This window comes from Sinocyclocheilus rhinocerous, unplaced genomic scaffold (genome assembly GCF_001515625.1).
Source record: "Sinocyclocheilus rhinocerous isolate Xijiao unplaced genomic scaffold, SAMN03320098_v1.1 scaffold180, whole genome shotgun sequence".
In the NCBI taxonomy this organism is placed as follows: domain Eukaryota; kingdom Metazoa; phylum Chordata; class Actinopteri; order Cypriniformes; family Cyprinidae; genus Sinocyclocheilus; species Sinocyclocheilus rhinocerous.
In genome coordinates this window covers 264,170-278,754 of record NW_015657493.1, presented here as the reverse complement: position 1 = coordinate 278,754, position 14,585 = coordinate 264,170, and the positions used below count along the sequence as shown (strand labels likewise).

At 41.8% G+C, this 14,585-nt stretch overlaps 1 protein-coding gene across 1 annotated transcript in view; it reads right to left on the bottom strand.

The window, feature by feature from the left end:
* LOC107721119 (adenylate cyclase type 1-like) overlaps window positions 1-14,585 on the bottom strand; it is a 27,941-nt gene that overhangs the window by 8,732 nt on the left and 4,624 nt on the right. The window contains exons 4-7 of the mRNA XM_016528985.1: window positions 12,886-12,997; window positions 8,651-8,778; window positions 6,833-6,991; window positions 6,601-6,742 (exon numbers count right to left, since the gene is read on the bottom strand). Of these exons, the coding sequence (XP_016384471.1) occupies window positions 6,601-6,742; window positions 6,833-6,991; window positions 8,651-8,778; window positions 12,886-12,997 (541 nt within the window). The remainder of the gene's footprint in view (window positions 1-6,600; window positions 6,743-6,832; window positions 6,992-8,650; window positions 8,779-12,885; window positions 12,998-14,585) is intronic.

Below are 14,585 nucleotides of genomic sequence, written 5' to 3'. Positions count from 1 at the left end.
AGGTATATTTGTAGCAATAGCCAAAAATACATTGTATGGGTCAAAATTATAGATTTTTCTTTTATGCCAAAAATCATTAGGATATTAAGTAAAGATCATGTTCCATGAAGATATTTTGTAAATTTCCTACAGTAAATATATCAGAACTTATTTTTTGATTAGTGATATGCATTGCTAAGAACTTCATTTGGACAACTATAAAGGCGATTTTCTCAATATTTAGATTTTTTTGCACCCTCAGATTCCAGATTTCAAATAGTTGTATCTCAGCCAAATATTGTCCTATCCTAACCAACCATACATCAATGTAAGCTTATTTATTCAGCTTCCATATGATGTATAAAACTTAATTTCAAAAAAATTACCGTTATGACTGCTTGTGTCTAGGGACACAAACAGGGGCGTAATGCACTCATTATTTCTGAGGGGCACGAGCCGGGGGGGTTTGGATGGGTGGGGGGTTTAGTGGCTCGTCATGCATGTCATGTGACGCACAGCAGCCACGATAGCACTGTATAACTGAATATAGGCTTTTTTTTAATATAGTTTTATTTTATTATTTTTTTTTTTTATTCGAAATATTCCCAAAATTGTTAACTATTTCATGAAATATCTCGATTCTCAAATGTGTAAGTACATTTTGCACCATTATAGATTATGTTAGTTCATATAATATATAATGGGCGATGGGCAAAGTAGCCTAATAGTGTAATCTATTAGCTACACATAAAACCCGTCTTTTTACTTAAGTACCAGATATGGGTGTCATGCCATAAAATATTTTTAATATGAGTGACTTTGTATTTAATGTAAATTTAATAAAAACATTGTAAGTTACTAATTAGAACACTTTCATTGTACAGAAAGAAAGCAAAGAACATTTACATTATCAAACAGCATTTTCATTCAGTCTAGCCAGAGTGCAAGCACTCTCTAAAACTCCCATTATAATCACTGAAGCTGTGTACAGTGTGAAATGAATATCTTACTTACATTCGTACGCACATCTGCACTTTGTTTCTGATGAGAGAATTTGCCAGAGAATTCAGTCAGTGAGCGAGTGAACAAAACAGCAGCATTTCAGCGATGACTCATCTGTACGCCTCTGATTGGTCATTGCATTCATAAGCTCAACAGAATTGTGTGTGATTGGTTATAATGAGAGAACACAGATATGAATTTAGCAGCTGGTGATGAATGTTCTAATCACACCGGTGTGATTGTATCAAATATAAAAATATTATTCGGCTATTTTTTTGTCTTTTGAAAGCTGAATTCAAAATCCACTTTGGCCCCCTCAGTTTGAATGGGCATGATGCCTCTGGTCACAAATGTACTACTGTACATCTACTGTGCATTTAGTAATTCTTTGTCATTTTTGTAGTTTATGTATAGTTGACCATTGTTATTTTTGTAGTTTGTTTGATGATTTTTTGATAATATACTATGGCATGAATAAATGCACCCAAGTGACAAATTTAGATTATAAAAACATTGTGAACATTGTTTTTAAAAATTACAGTCACACTTTAGTTTATGCTCCAATTCTCACTATTGACTATGACTTTTGCCTCAATAAAATCCTAATTTGCTGCTTATTAATAGTTAGTAAGGTAGTTGTTAGGTATGGGGATGAGTTTTAAGGATAAAGGGATCTAAAGTATGCTCATGCAGAATAAGACATTAATATGTGCTTTATAAGTACTAATAATAAATATGCTAGTAATATGCATGCTAGTTAATAGTGAGAATTGGTCCTTAATATAGTGTAAAAAATTACTAAAATGTTCACTCGTACTGCGTCTGCTAAGTGGCTATGGGGAAAACTCCTTTTTCTCCGATGACTGAAGCCTTTTTCAATAACGCAGTGTAACTGCACAGCCATTGGTTCATGCAGTGAATTAAAAACGAACCAACGAACCGCCTTCAGCGCCCGCAGCAGCGCCAGTCTTCCAGATCCCCTGCCGCCATCCAGCAATTTTAAAAGACCTACTTTTATGCGGCGTTGTTGCAAATGCCGCAACGTTTTTGTCGCTCGTGCAGGGCTCTCCTGCACGCTGCTGATAGTCACGGTGAGTGCATCTCATGCTTGGGGAAATCCCACGCTGAGGATGCACTCAAAGAGACGGAATGTACTCATTGCGAAGATATGAGTCTCTCCTCTCTGCATTTGCGGATAGCTTTCTTTTCAGAAAGCGATTCTGCCCCTCACGCCCTCCCATTTTCTTCCTCCCAGGAACCTGCAAGGAAAAAACAGTGGGGCAGAGGACCTCGGCGCCCGGAGACGAGCGATCTCATGCCGGCCCCGCCCCCGCGTGCCTCACTCTCTCCTCATAGAGAGGCTTCCCCCATCCTCTTCTCCCAGCCAGACCAGTGTCCCTCTGCGGCTGCGAGCGACCTGGTCTCATTTGGTGGGAGTGAGTGTGACGCGCTTCAGACATGGAGAAGCTGTCGGGCTCAACCAACGACCCCACCCCCCTGCCGTCTGTGGAGTCCAGCGATCCCAAGCAAGGCATGGACACCGAACTGTTCTGCGTCCTGTCAAAGGCTGTGGAAGAGCTGGCACTAGAGTGGTCTCCTCCAGACGAGCCCACTCGCAGCCGCCTGGATGAGTGGTTCTTGCCGGGGCGCCATCAGAGCTAGAGTGCTAGAGTGCTAGTGCTAGAGCGCCACCTGTGGCTGGCGCTGACGGAGATCAAGGATGTGGAGAAAGTCCCCTTCCTGGACTCCCTGGTCTCCCCCATTGGCCTCTTCGGACCCGCGGTTGAAGGATTCGCCGAGTGCTTCACTGCTGCACAGAAGTCGTCCCAGGCCATGCGACACTTCCTTCCGAAGCGCTCCAGCTCTACGGCTGCTCCCAAGTCAGCGCCGACTCAGCAGCCCATGAAGCCTGTGCCTCCAGCTGCCCAGACAGCTCCCAAGCCTGAGCCTTGTCAGCGCTCCCGCTCTGCCAGGCATTATCCGTTTCCTAAGCATCAGGGACCCCGGCCCAAGTTAGTGCTGGACCCTCAGTGCCTCAGGTGTCCTCCTGATCTGCGGGACAGGAAGAGGAGGGGGCCAAGTCTCGCTGCAGCCGGACCAGCCCCCAAGCAGCCTCTTTTGTGCCTCCAAGCACCCTGTTCAGTTCCGGGTGACGATGGCAGTGTGTTTGTGGTCAACTCCGTTGTGAACACTGGGCCCGTTCAAAAAGCGCCCACACAACCAACCGCTGTTATAGCGGGAATAATAAAACACAAACATTTTCAAAAAGAGAGCAAATTTCCTCTTCCACTTATCACGATTGTCGGGTCCCCACAAGGCGGCCCACCACCCGATCTAATCCAACCCCTTGCCACACAGACCGAGGCCTGGCAGGCCATCCCCGGAATGTCAGACTGGGTTTTGGGGATAATAAAATGAGGTTAAACACTTCGCTCGAAGACCTCCGCGGCGTGGTCCCCACCTTGGTTCAGAGCAAGGACGCACACGTCCTACACTCCAAGGTGATGAATTTACTGGTGAAAGGAGCCGTAGGAACGGTTCCCCCAGCTCAGAGCGAGTCAGGCTTTTACAGTCGCTACTTCCTCGTCCCCAAGAAGGATGATGGCCTTCGGCCCATTCTTGATTTCAGATAACTGAACCGCGCCCTTATGAAACGGCCGTTCAGGATGACTTTGAAACAGATCCTATCGCAAGTGTGCCCAGGGGACTGGTTCTTATCCCTGAATCTGAAAGACGCGTACATTTACATCCATATAGCCCCCCATCACAGACTATTCTTAAGGCATATCATGGCATATCAATACACGGCCCTTCCATTCGGACTGCCCCTGGCTCCTCGCACTTTTACGAAGTGCATGGACGCGACTCTTTCTCCTCTAAGACAGATGGGAATCCGCGTTCTGAATTACCTCGATGACTGGCTCGTCTTAGCCCAGTCAGAGGACAAGCTAATATCTCACAGATCCTTTCTCCTCAGTCACTTAGAATGCCTGAGGCTCAGGGTCAATTGTGCCAAGAGCAATCTGTCTCCCAGCCAATGGATACCGTTCCTGAGAGCAGTTTTCGGCTGGCCCAAATGAGGGCAACAGTCACGCCAGAACGTGCACTGGCTATACAGCAGCTCGCAGCCTCTTTCAAGTTAGGAGCCTCTCGCCCCCTCAAGATGTTTCAGAAGATGCTGGGTCTCATGGCCTCAGCATCTCCGGTGCTACAGCTGGGCCTGCTTCGTATGCGGCCCCTTCAGTGCTGGCTGAAACCACTAGTTCCGACCCACGCCTGGCGTCTCAGATGCCTTCGTGTCAAGGTGGACCAGGCCTGCGTGGCAGCTCTGGCCCCTTGGAAAGACACTCAGTGGATAGAACGGGGCGTGCCCCGGGGAATGGTCTACAGAAGGAAGGTGGTCTCGACAGATGCTTCGAACTTAGGTTGGGGAGCGCTGTGTGATGGCAAACTGGCTTTCGGCCACTGGTCGAAAGAGGAAGGTCGGCTGCACATCAACTGCCTGGAAATGCTGGCGGTATGTTTGGGCCTTCGCACCTTCTTGCCAGACCTGAGGGGACACCATGTCCTGGGCAGATCGGACAGCATGACGGTAGGGTCCTACATAAATCGCCAGGGCGGACTCTCCTCAAAGCGCCTCTTTATTCTAGTAGAGCTCCTCTTGGAATGGGCTCAGATCAACTTGCGTTTGCTGAGAGCAACGCATGTGCAGGGAAAGTTGAACCAAGGAGCGGATATGCTGTCTCGGAGCAATGTCCACTCAGAAGAGTGGATGCTCCACCCACAAACAGTTCAGAAAATCTGGGAGATCTTTGGCAAGGTGGAGGTCAACCTCTTCGCCTCAAAAGACAGCTCTCATTACCCAACTTATTTCTCGAAGGACATGGACGTGTTGGCCCAAAACTGGCCCAACCTCCTCCTTTACGCTTTTCCCCCGATTGCCCTGATCCCACAGGTAATCAGACGAATCAAGGAGCAAGAGCACTAGGTTCTGTTAGTAGACCCGCTCTGGAGGAACCTTGTAGCAGCTCCGTGGCCCATTCCCTTGAGACGGGACCTCCTGTCTCAGGCGAACAGAACGATATAGCATCCCCAGCCTGAGCTGTGGGTTCTGCACCTTTGGCCTCTCGATGGGAGCCCGCGAACCTCCCTGAGAGCGTACTAAATACAATCTCTCAAGCTAGAGCACCGTCTACGATATGCATCTACGCCCTTAAATGGTCGGTCTTCTCCACCTGGTGCATGACCCGCAGCAAAGACCCAGCTTCCTGTGACATATCTCTGATATTGTCCTTCCTGCAAGAGCTGTTGGCAAGGGCCGTTCCCCTTTCACTCTCAAGGTCTATGTAGCAGCTATAGCAGCCTATCACGCTCCTTTTGCTGGCCAATCAGTGGGCAGGAACAATTTGGTTGTTCGCTTATTGAAGGGGTCTAGGAGGCTTAACCCGCCTCGCCCAATCACAGTCCCGACATGGGATCTGTCCAAATGGATAGTTGATGCCATTGCGCTAGCATACCCCTCATTTGGCCTTCACTGCCCCATGAGAGTAAGAGCCCACTTGACTAGAGGTGTGGCCTCGTCTTGGGCGTGGTCTAGCGGTGTGTCCATTGCAGAGATCTGTGTGGTGGCCGGCTGGGCCTCGCCGTCTACATTTGCCAGGTTCTATAATCTGGACGTCCCAGTCTTACAGGTCCGGGTCCTTTCTGTATAATGGGCTCATTCGTGTCTCAGGGCAAACCAGTGCTTAGGCTTTGCCTTCCTTCTTGTACGCTCTTGGCCCTCACTGAGTGCCGAGGCTGTACAAAATTCTCTTGGAACGATTACTCTAGGCCAGGCCGACCTCAGTGAGTTTGGCCCTATTGCCTCCTGCGGGGCTTTCCCTGCAAATTATTTAGTCGCTCTGGGCCCCTTGTGGTGCTTAAGGCAAGTTTAATTATGAGTCGTTCCTCTAGCATAGCACAGCGGGATTGTACTGGTTCCCCATAACGTCTTAGCAGACGCAGTATCGATAGGGAATGTACTCAGTTACTAATGTAACCTCGGTTCCCTGAGATATGGGAACGAGTACTGCGTAACTGGCCGTGTTATGTAGCTGCACGTCGCTTCATTCGAAATAACCTGAGGATCCTATGGCAATATGCCCGCTTATATAGCCAGATGGCCCCGCCCATTCTGGCTGGCTTCGTCGCGTAAGTTAGTAACCGAGTACGTATTTTTATTGTGATTGTAAGTTTATTTAAAACTTAGGAAAAAAAATCTTAAAATATATTTCTAACTTTATTTTCACCCAAAATATAACATTATTTGAGTGTTTATTTTTACTATTCTAAGAGTGTTTTCTCTCAACATTGAGAGTGTTCATTAACTACAAATAACATCATAAGGACGCTTTGAGAATGTTGATCTCATAACATTTTCTCTCAACACTACAAGAACATTCATTGAGTAAAAATAACATCATAAAGCCATTCAAAGAATGTTGTTCTAAGAATGCTTTCTCTCTACATTATGAGAATGTATATCAAACATTAAAGAATGTTCCATAAACATTACTAAATAATCTCTTAAAATATGTTAGTGGAACTTGTGGGAATGTTCCCTGTTATGTGCACACACACCTTCCTGCGGTGAGATGGCACTATGAAGAAGGTCTCGATGTCATGTTTGAGCAGGAACGAGTGTCTCTCGCGGCCGTTTCCCGGCTCCACCTCGTAATTTCCATTTAGACACTCCAGCGTGGCGCGAGTGATGTGCACCTTCCTGTAGAACAAGCAGACGAGAGGAGAAACAGCTCTCAAACAGCTCAGGGTTCTGGAGAGGAGTGTGATGCTGATTGCTTGAGCTCCTCACCCTGGCAGTCCTCCAGCCTCCATCACGTTGGCCAGCGTCACGTCGTTGGACCACACGTCATACTGCCACTTTCTGAGGCCCAACACGCCACAGAGCACCCTTCCCGTGTGCAGACCCACACGCATGTTCAGATCCACCTCTGTAGCTTCAGCCACCGACCTGAAGAACACAATCACGCTCAACAGCTCAGTGTCTGAGTCACCCATAATCAATAAATGAAGATTTACATGAAAAGTGGTTTAAAGAGCCATAAGTCAAACTGTTTACACTAACTGTCAAAAGTCTGGAATAATTCAGATTTTTTTACATGTTTTAAAAGAAGTCTCTTCTGCTCACCAAGGCTGCATTTATTTGATCAAAGATACAGTAGAAACAGTAATACTGTAAAATATTATTATAATTGAAAATAACTTTTTTTCTGATTATTGTCAATGTTGAAAATAGTTGTGCTGCCGAATATTTTTGTGGAAACCGTGATGCATTTGATTTTTTTAGGATTCACAGATGAATAGAAAGTTCAAAAGAACAGCATTTATTTGAAATATAAATATTTTGTAACACTGTAAATGTATTTACTGTCACTTTTGATCAATTTAATGCATCCTTGATTAACTAAAAAAAAAAAAAGAAGAAAAAAATCTTTTGAATGGAAATGTATCATGGTTTCCACAAAAATATTGTGCAGCACAACAGTTTTCAACATTGATAATAATCAGAAATGTTTCTTGAGCAGCAAATCAGCATATTAGAATGATTTCTGAAGATCATGTGACACTGAAGACTGCAGTAATGATGCTGAAAATACAGCTGCGCATCACAGAAATACATTACAGTTTAACAGAGATTCACATAGAAAACAGCTGTTTGAAATTGAAATAATATTTCACAATATTACTGTTTTTACTGTATTTTTAATCAAATAAATGCAGCCTTGACAAGCGGAAGGGACTTCTTTCAGAAACATTTAACCTTAATTATTCCAGACTTTTGGCCAGTTGTGTATATTGTAATATGTTTATGTCTAACTGTAACCAGTAGGTGGTTCTGCACATATACAATTTTGTGTGATAACTCCAGAAGTTGCAGAGTTTCACCTTTTTGTTGCTTTGCCATCGGATTTGTTGTTGGGTTAGAGAATAACTCTAAAGTATATCAAAATAGTTATGAATAAAATATGCAAAGAGTTCCTGGAGGATAAAGTGACACTGCTCTTCTAAATCATGACTGTAGTGATTTGAAATAAAAATCAAATCCACAAACAGATGTGTTGTGGCTAAAAAAAAAAAATCTTCATCAGGGATAGTTCACCCAAAATAATTTGCTCACCCTCATTTTGTTGCACTGTTTATTATACAACATATCCCTTCAGAAGACATTCAGGTAGGTGTGAAGGATGACAGAAGGATCACATTTGGGTGAACTAACACTTTAAGAAGTTAAAAGCCAAATAAATAAATAAAAATAAAATAAAATTTTAAGTAAGACATGTTGCTGAAGTTTTATTTCAAAAGTTCAGAGTTTCATTGACATATCAGAAATCTTTCAACAGCTTTTGTCCACACGGGTCTGATGATGATTTGGTGAAGATTCAATGATCACTCAAGGAAAAGTATATAACGTTCATAATCATAATTCAGATGTATGACTGAAAGGAGCCAGAACAATCCTCAGCACATATCCTCTCAGGAGTGACTGGGGAAGCAGTGCTGGATATAGTACACACTAGAGTGAAGCGTGTGTGACTGAACACCAGATTTACAGAGGAACTCATCATCCAGCTGCCCTTGAGAAGAGCCTTCATCAGCGGCTCACACTCACGTGATGGTGTCGATCATGTCCAGACCCATCTCCACGCAGCAGTGAGCGTGATCCGTCTTGGGCTGCGTCAGGCCAGACACACAGTAGTAGCAGTCGCCCAGAATCTTGATCCGCCGGCAGTGATTCTCCTGCAGATGAACAGAGGAGGAGGAAAAGCTTTACAACAGCAACTCTGCATGAAGTATGAGACCTGTTTCACACCGCCAGCGTCAGAAAATATAAGCATTGTCATGTGACTTTCTGACAACACAGTGATTTGAGTATAAATGTGACCCTGCAGCACAAAAGCAGTCATAAGTCGCTGGGGTATATTTGTAGCAATAGCCAACAATACATTGTATAGGTCAAAATTATACATTTTTCTATGGATATCAATATTGTCCTATCCTAACAAACCATACATCAATGGAAAGCTTATTTATTTATTGATTGATGTATAAACCGATTGAGGTATTTATTGATGTATAAATCTCAATTTTAAAAAATTGACCCTTATGACAGGTTTTGTGGTCCAGGATCACAAATGTTCATTCACTCTGCATATATCTGTGCTTTTAAAGCCTCTGGACTATTGGAAGTTAAGTCTTGGGTTCCTTGTGCAGGGTTCATATGAGCGTAGTTTGACAGTTGGTTTGAGTCCTGCAGTACGAGTTTAACACAGTCTAGTGCTGGAATCTATCTTTGATATGATACCTTGTAAAATATCAATATTCAATACCATTTTTGATACTGCGGTGAAAAGCTGCTATAACATTAAGGCCATAAAATCTGAAGAGTATAAGACATTTCTGTACATTTTAAAGTTAAAAGCAGGCCAACCTGGTGCAATCTGAAGTGATCTCAGTCTTTCAGTCCACATCACATTCACATTAGTGATTTTAGGAAGTCAAATAATTTAAATATAATAATAAATATAGTAATAAATATTAATAAATAATCTAGTATTGTTGTTATTACTATTATTATCTCTAAGACAGAAATGTTTTATAATACAACTTCCCTTTAAAATAAAAATAATATTTCATAACAGTAGAAACATTACAATACTTATGTCTTAATTTCTTTATTTGCAAGAGTTAAAGCCTTTTAATTTTGGCAGAAACCTGCAGGGAATAATTAAAGTTTCTGTGACAACAGGAATACAGACACATCATCTGTTGAATATTATGTGAATGTGAAAATAAAGCGCTGTCTAAACACAGCTGGTATCGGTGCATCGATACTGTGGAAAAGTGTTATTGAACTTTCAAATATTTCAGTACTGATTTGTATCTAAAAATCTATATTTTTGACAAGGCTTCTGCAGTCTCACAGACGCTAAATCAGTGAAGCACAGTAAATCTCTCATTCACACCATGTCTGGGGCTGGTTCATTATAACGGAAGAGCTCTAGCTCTGTTCTTTCACTTGAAGTGTTTATTAGGTGTTACACAATCTACATTACAATCCAGTCCAAAATAAACCCAGCGCTTTTTACTTGATTTCTGCCGCTGAAGTTTTCATTTTCAGACTCATCAGGATGGTTGTCATTACTGAAAATGCTACAGACAGATCTGTTGAGTTCTGCAGTCCTCATACTGCATCTGCTGCTTTTCTCCAGTGCTTTCTCTTTATATCTGAGACTGGTTTAATGTGTTGAACATGTAGATTCTGTAGTTTCACTGGCTTACATTAATAGCACTTCCTTGTCCATATTCACATTAAAACAGTGCAATGCAATGCATGCAATTAGCAAATGCTTTTATCCAAAGTGACTCACAAAAGAGGAACAAAGCAATTCATCAAATAGTCAACAATAATCGTAATACATAATGCAATAGTCGTAATGCATAATTTTAGACAATAGATTAGAAAGCAACTTTGAGTCCCACAGGTCTTGTGTATGCTTACTGAAGTGGCCTCATGAAACACATCCTCACTCTAATCCTGATCCATAACTGATCCAGGGTCAGCTACAATCACAACTGCTTTCCCACAATGCCAAGTCAGTGAGTCTGCACGTCACACCATATAAACACTTAATTGGATCAAACTGAACCTCCTGAAGTGGTTTTGCCCAATGAAGAGCGTTCCACTCCACAATCCTCTTACATGTCTTATTACTGGCATCTTTCCCACCACTCGATTAAGATCGGTCCCTCTCCTGTCAAAACTGTGTTCAGGCAGCTCTCTCTTTTTTTCTTTCATAAGACATTCAGGAGAAGAGGAAAGGAGCAGCTAAAACTCTGCAGCTGGCATAAGTTCACACCAAAACATCATACTAGACCTGTCCACTGGCTTCAACAGAGGGAATCATAAGATGCTTCTTGCTGTCAGAGGATCTATAGTTCACTGACACAAGCAAATCCTTTGAGGGGTTGTTGAGGCAGAGGGTAAACACTGGGGTGCCACAGGGTTCAGTGCTTGGTCCCCTCCAATTGTCCATATACACAACCTCTACTGCCTCTATACAGATGATACACAGCTGTACCTGTCATTATAGCTTTCAAACCCATCATCTCATCTCTGCGTGACCTTCAGGCATCTAGGACTGAGTAAATGAGATCACCTCGAATAACCATTATAACCAGGTCAAAACGACGCCTACTACAACATTAACACTTTCTGTTCCTGCAAAACTCCACCAGATCTGCTGAGACCATCACAACTCTCTAGAGCCATCTGAAGATACTCCTCTTCCAGAGGCAATTAATTCACCCACAACAACCAAAAATACAGGCACTGCTCATGTTTTATATTTCCAAAGCAACCTGCTACGTCCTTCCTGTTCTATTCACTTCTGCACTAGTTCTGGTTTGTCGTGGAACTACAATAATATGGTTCTGTTAATACTGTTGACATCTCTAGGATAAATTGCCTCTGTTTTTCCTCATTCATAAGTGTGTGTTTGTTTTTTCAATTTAGATTATATGGACGAGCATGTGTGAGATTCAGTCCAAACAGAAGGAGTATGAGTGGATCAAATGAAACATGTGAACAAACTGACCCTGCAACGAAACAAACTCACACCACAGATCGACAATCACACTGAAACACTGAGCGCAGACCTGCTGAAAGACCTTCTGACGCTGACAGAAACATGTCTGTAATCCATGGATTAAAGGATTTCATAGGCACATGTGAATGTAAGCTATTCTAATGTCTAGATTACATCGAGATATATCTACATGTTTACTTGAACAGGCACATGTCTTCACATTAAAGCACCTTCACCTTCACAAACCCTGATGAAGACAGACAGGAGAGGTTTAACCGGTGTGAGCATGCAAGAGACTGAAAACGACCCTGATTGAACTCGTCCATGAGCAAGCTGACAATACTCACGCAATGAATCACCCTGATATTTACCTAAAACATCACTAAAGAATATTCAGAAAAAACATCACCAAGTCAGAAAATATCTGACATTCCAATATTATTTTATATATTTAAAATGAAGAAAAAAAAACTCTGCTATTTCAATACTTTTATAATGAACAGTAGGCTATATATGCCAAAAGAAGCCCACATTCTATTGGGTCAAAAACGAAAAAGTTTACTGAAAGTGAGCGTATGACCTTCCTCAGTGCTTTACTGTTATATAAATGAAAAAATAACTAAACCTTTAACTGAAATTAACTAAAAAAACAAAAACAGAAAATATTAAAATAAAATCTGTTTAAAAATGTATATATATTAGAAATATTACCAAAAATAATAGTATATCAATAAAAGTAAAATAGCACGTGTGTGCATAAACAAAATCATATTGACAAATAATTCATAAACCCCCAATTTTTTATTTATTTATTTTTTGGAAACACTTAAAGTTCATTTATAAATAACATTTTAATTGTTCTTTTGAATAATGATATGTGACCCTGGAGCACAAAACCACTCATAAGGGTCAATTTTTCAAAATTGAGATTTATGCATCATCTGAAACCTAAATAAATAAGCTTTCCATTGATGTATGGTTTGTTAGGATAGGACAATATTTGGCCGAGATACAGCTATTTGAAAATAAAGATACTGTATGCTTGACAAGATGTTTGTGAAGCTCTTTCACACATATAACTTGATGGTTTGATGGAACTCCTGAGGGATCAGCCTAACATGATCCCACCGCTGTCATAATTTCATCTTTATCACATATAACTCTCTGATTATGCATAACTCACACCTGTCCTCCTGTTGCTGTTGCCGGGGTGTGAAGTCACCATAGCAACAGGCGTGAACCAATGAGAGCGACTCACCGTGGCGAGCTCGTCAAACTTGCCGAAGAGCTCGTTGAGGAGTTTAACGAGCTCCTGCGCCGTGCACTGCGACGCCAGACTCGTGAAGCCCACGATATCCGCGAACAGAATACTGCAGGAAAAAACACACGGAAAATCATTAGACCCTTCCTAACACTTCACATGAGGAAACACAAAGACTTGTATTTGCTCTCTTAAGAATCTGCTGTTTGTCCATCAGGAGCTCAGACTAAAAGAGATGTATACTGTATTTATACTCTATGTGTGCTGCTTTATTTGAATCTGGGTGTCAGAGTTTTATTGATTGCTCCATCTGATTAAGATTTCAGTGAATTATGTACGAAGTGAACTGTCAGGAGACATCAGCTCAGGTCTGTGTGAAGGTTCAGTCACAGAGGGTCTGTCCCGGAATAAATGATGTAAACTTCATTAAATATGAGGCAAATTCAATTTTAACTGTAAAGCAGCTCTACAGAGGACAAGAGTCATTATTCAGATCCAGTTAGATGAGCGTTGATTCAGTTCAGTTTAATATCAGAGTAAATGTTGAAAAATTAACAAATTATGGTCTTATACAACGAATTCATGTTTTAAGTATGAACTCACTTCATTTTATTTTTTTATTCTTTTCTCAGAAAACAAAAGTTAATATGAACAGATTTAAGCAAGACTTAAGTAATTTTCCCGCGTTTTCACAGACAAGGCTTTAGTCTAAATGTAAGTCTGAGCTGTTTCAACTGAAAGAAACTTGCACTGATTGATCTTAAAATATATCAGTGCCTTTGTTTTGTCTGAAGATGCACACCAGAGATGTTTTTATCAAAGGCACTTTTATAAAAATTACTTATATGTCCTAATTGAACTATGGTCTGATCCTGGCTTGTCTAAGCCCTGTTTGTGCAAATATATCTTGATTTAATAATGTTGATATATTTGTACGTGAAAATAAGACAAGTATGTGTGTGTGTGTGTGTGTGGGCGCATGTGAACACTGAGACGCTGTCATAGCGCAGATGTCAATATAACCACGCTGCCATAAATTGAGTTTGCTGTGAATGTTTGAATGCGGCTCCATCTGTGACAGAGATCACGCAGAGGACGAGCAGAATCCTTCAGTCAATCAAGATGCCGAGTGACAGATCATGTGATCGCTAAAGTGTTTGAGTGATTGTTAACCTGTTGCTATGTGGTTGCTAGGGTGTTATGAGTGTATCTGATCAGTTAGTGTAAAAGTTCAATATTGTCTAAAAGGTTTGTTATCAGTCTGAACAAATAAAGAGTCATGATGTCTGTAGTTCCTTATGGTAAATGAGTGCAGTGCACAATTGTTATATATTATATACTGTACATATTATATACTGTACATAACACTTGTCAAAAATGCTGATAAATATTAGTTGATAGTTTTTCAGTGAAATCAGTGGGCTCTGATCACAGGTCCAGAACCTGATGGAGAGCACCCGTCTTATATTCCAGCAGGAGCGTCTCTGATCTGCTCCAGAAATATCTCTCAGCACGAGCATTACGCAACACTCTTTAGTGTCCATAGCAGTAAATCCCTACTGAGGCTTAATCTGAGGGCCGGTGAAGGTGTCTCAGTAACGTCTCAACATACGCACACACACACACACACACACACTCACAGTCTCACACACACACACACATGCACTCACACACACACACACACACTCACACACTCA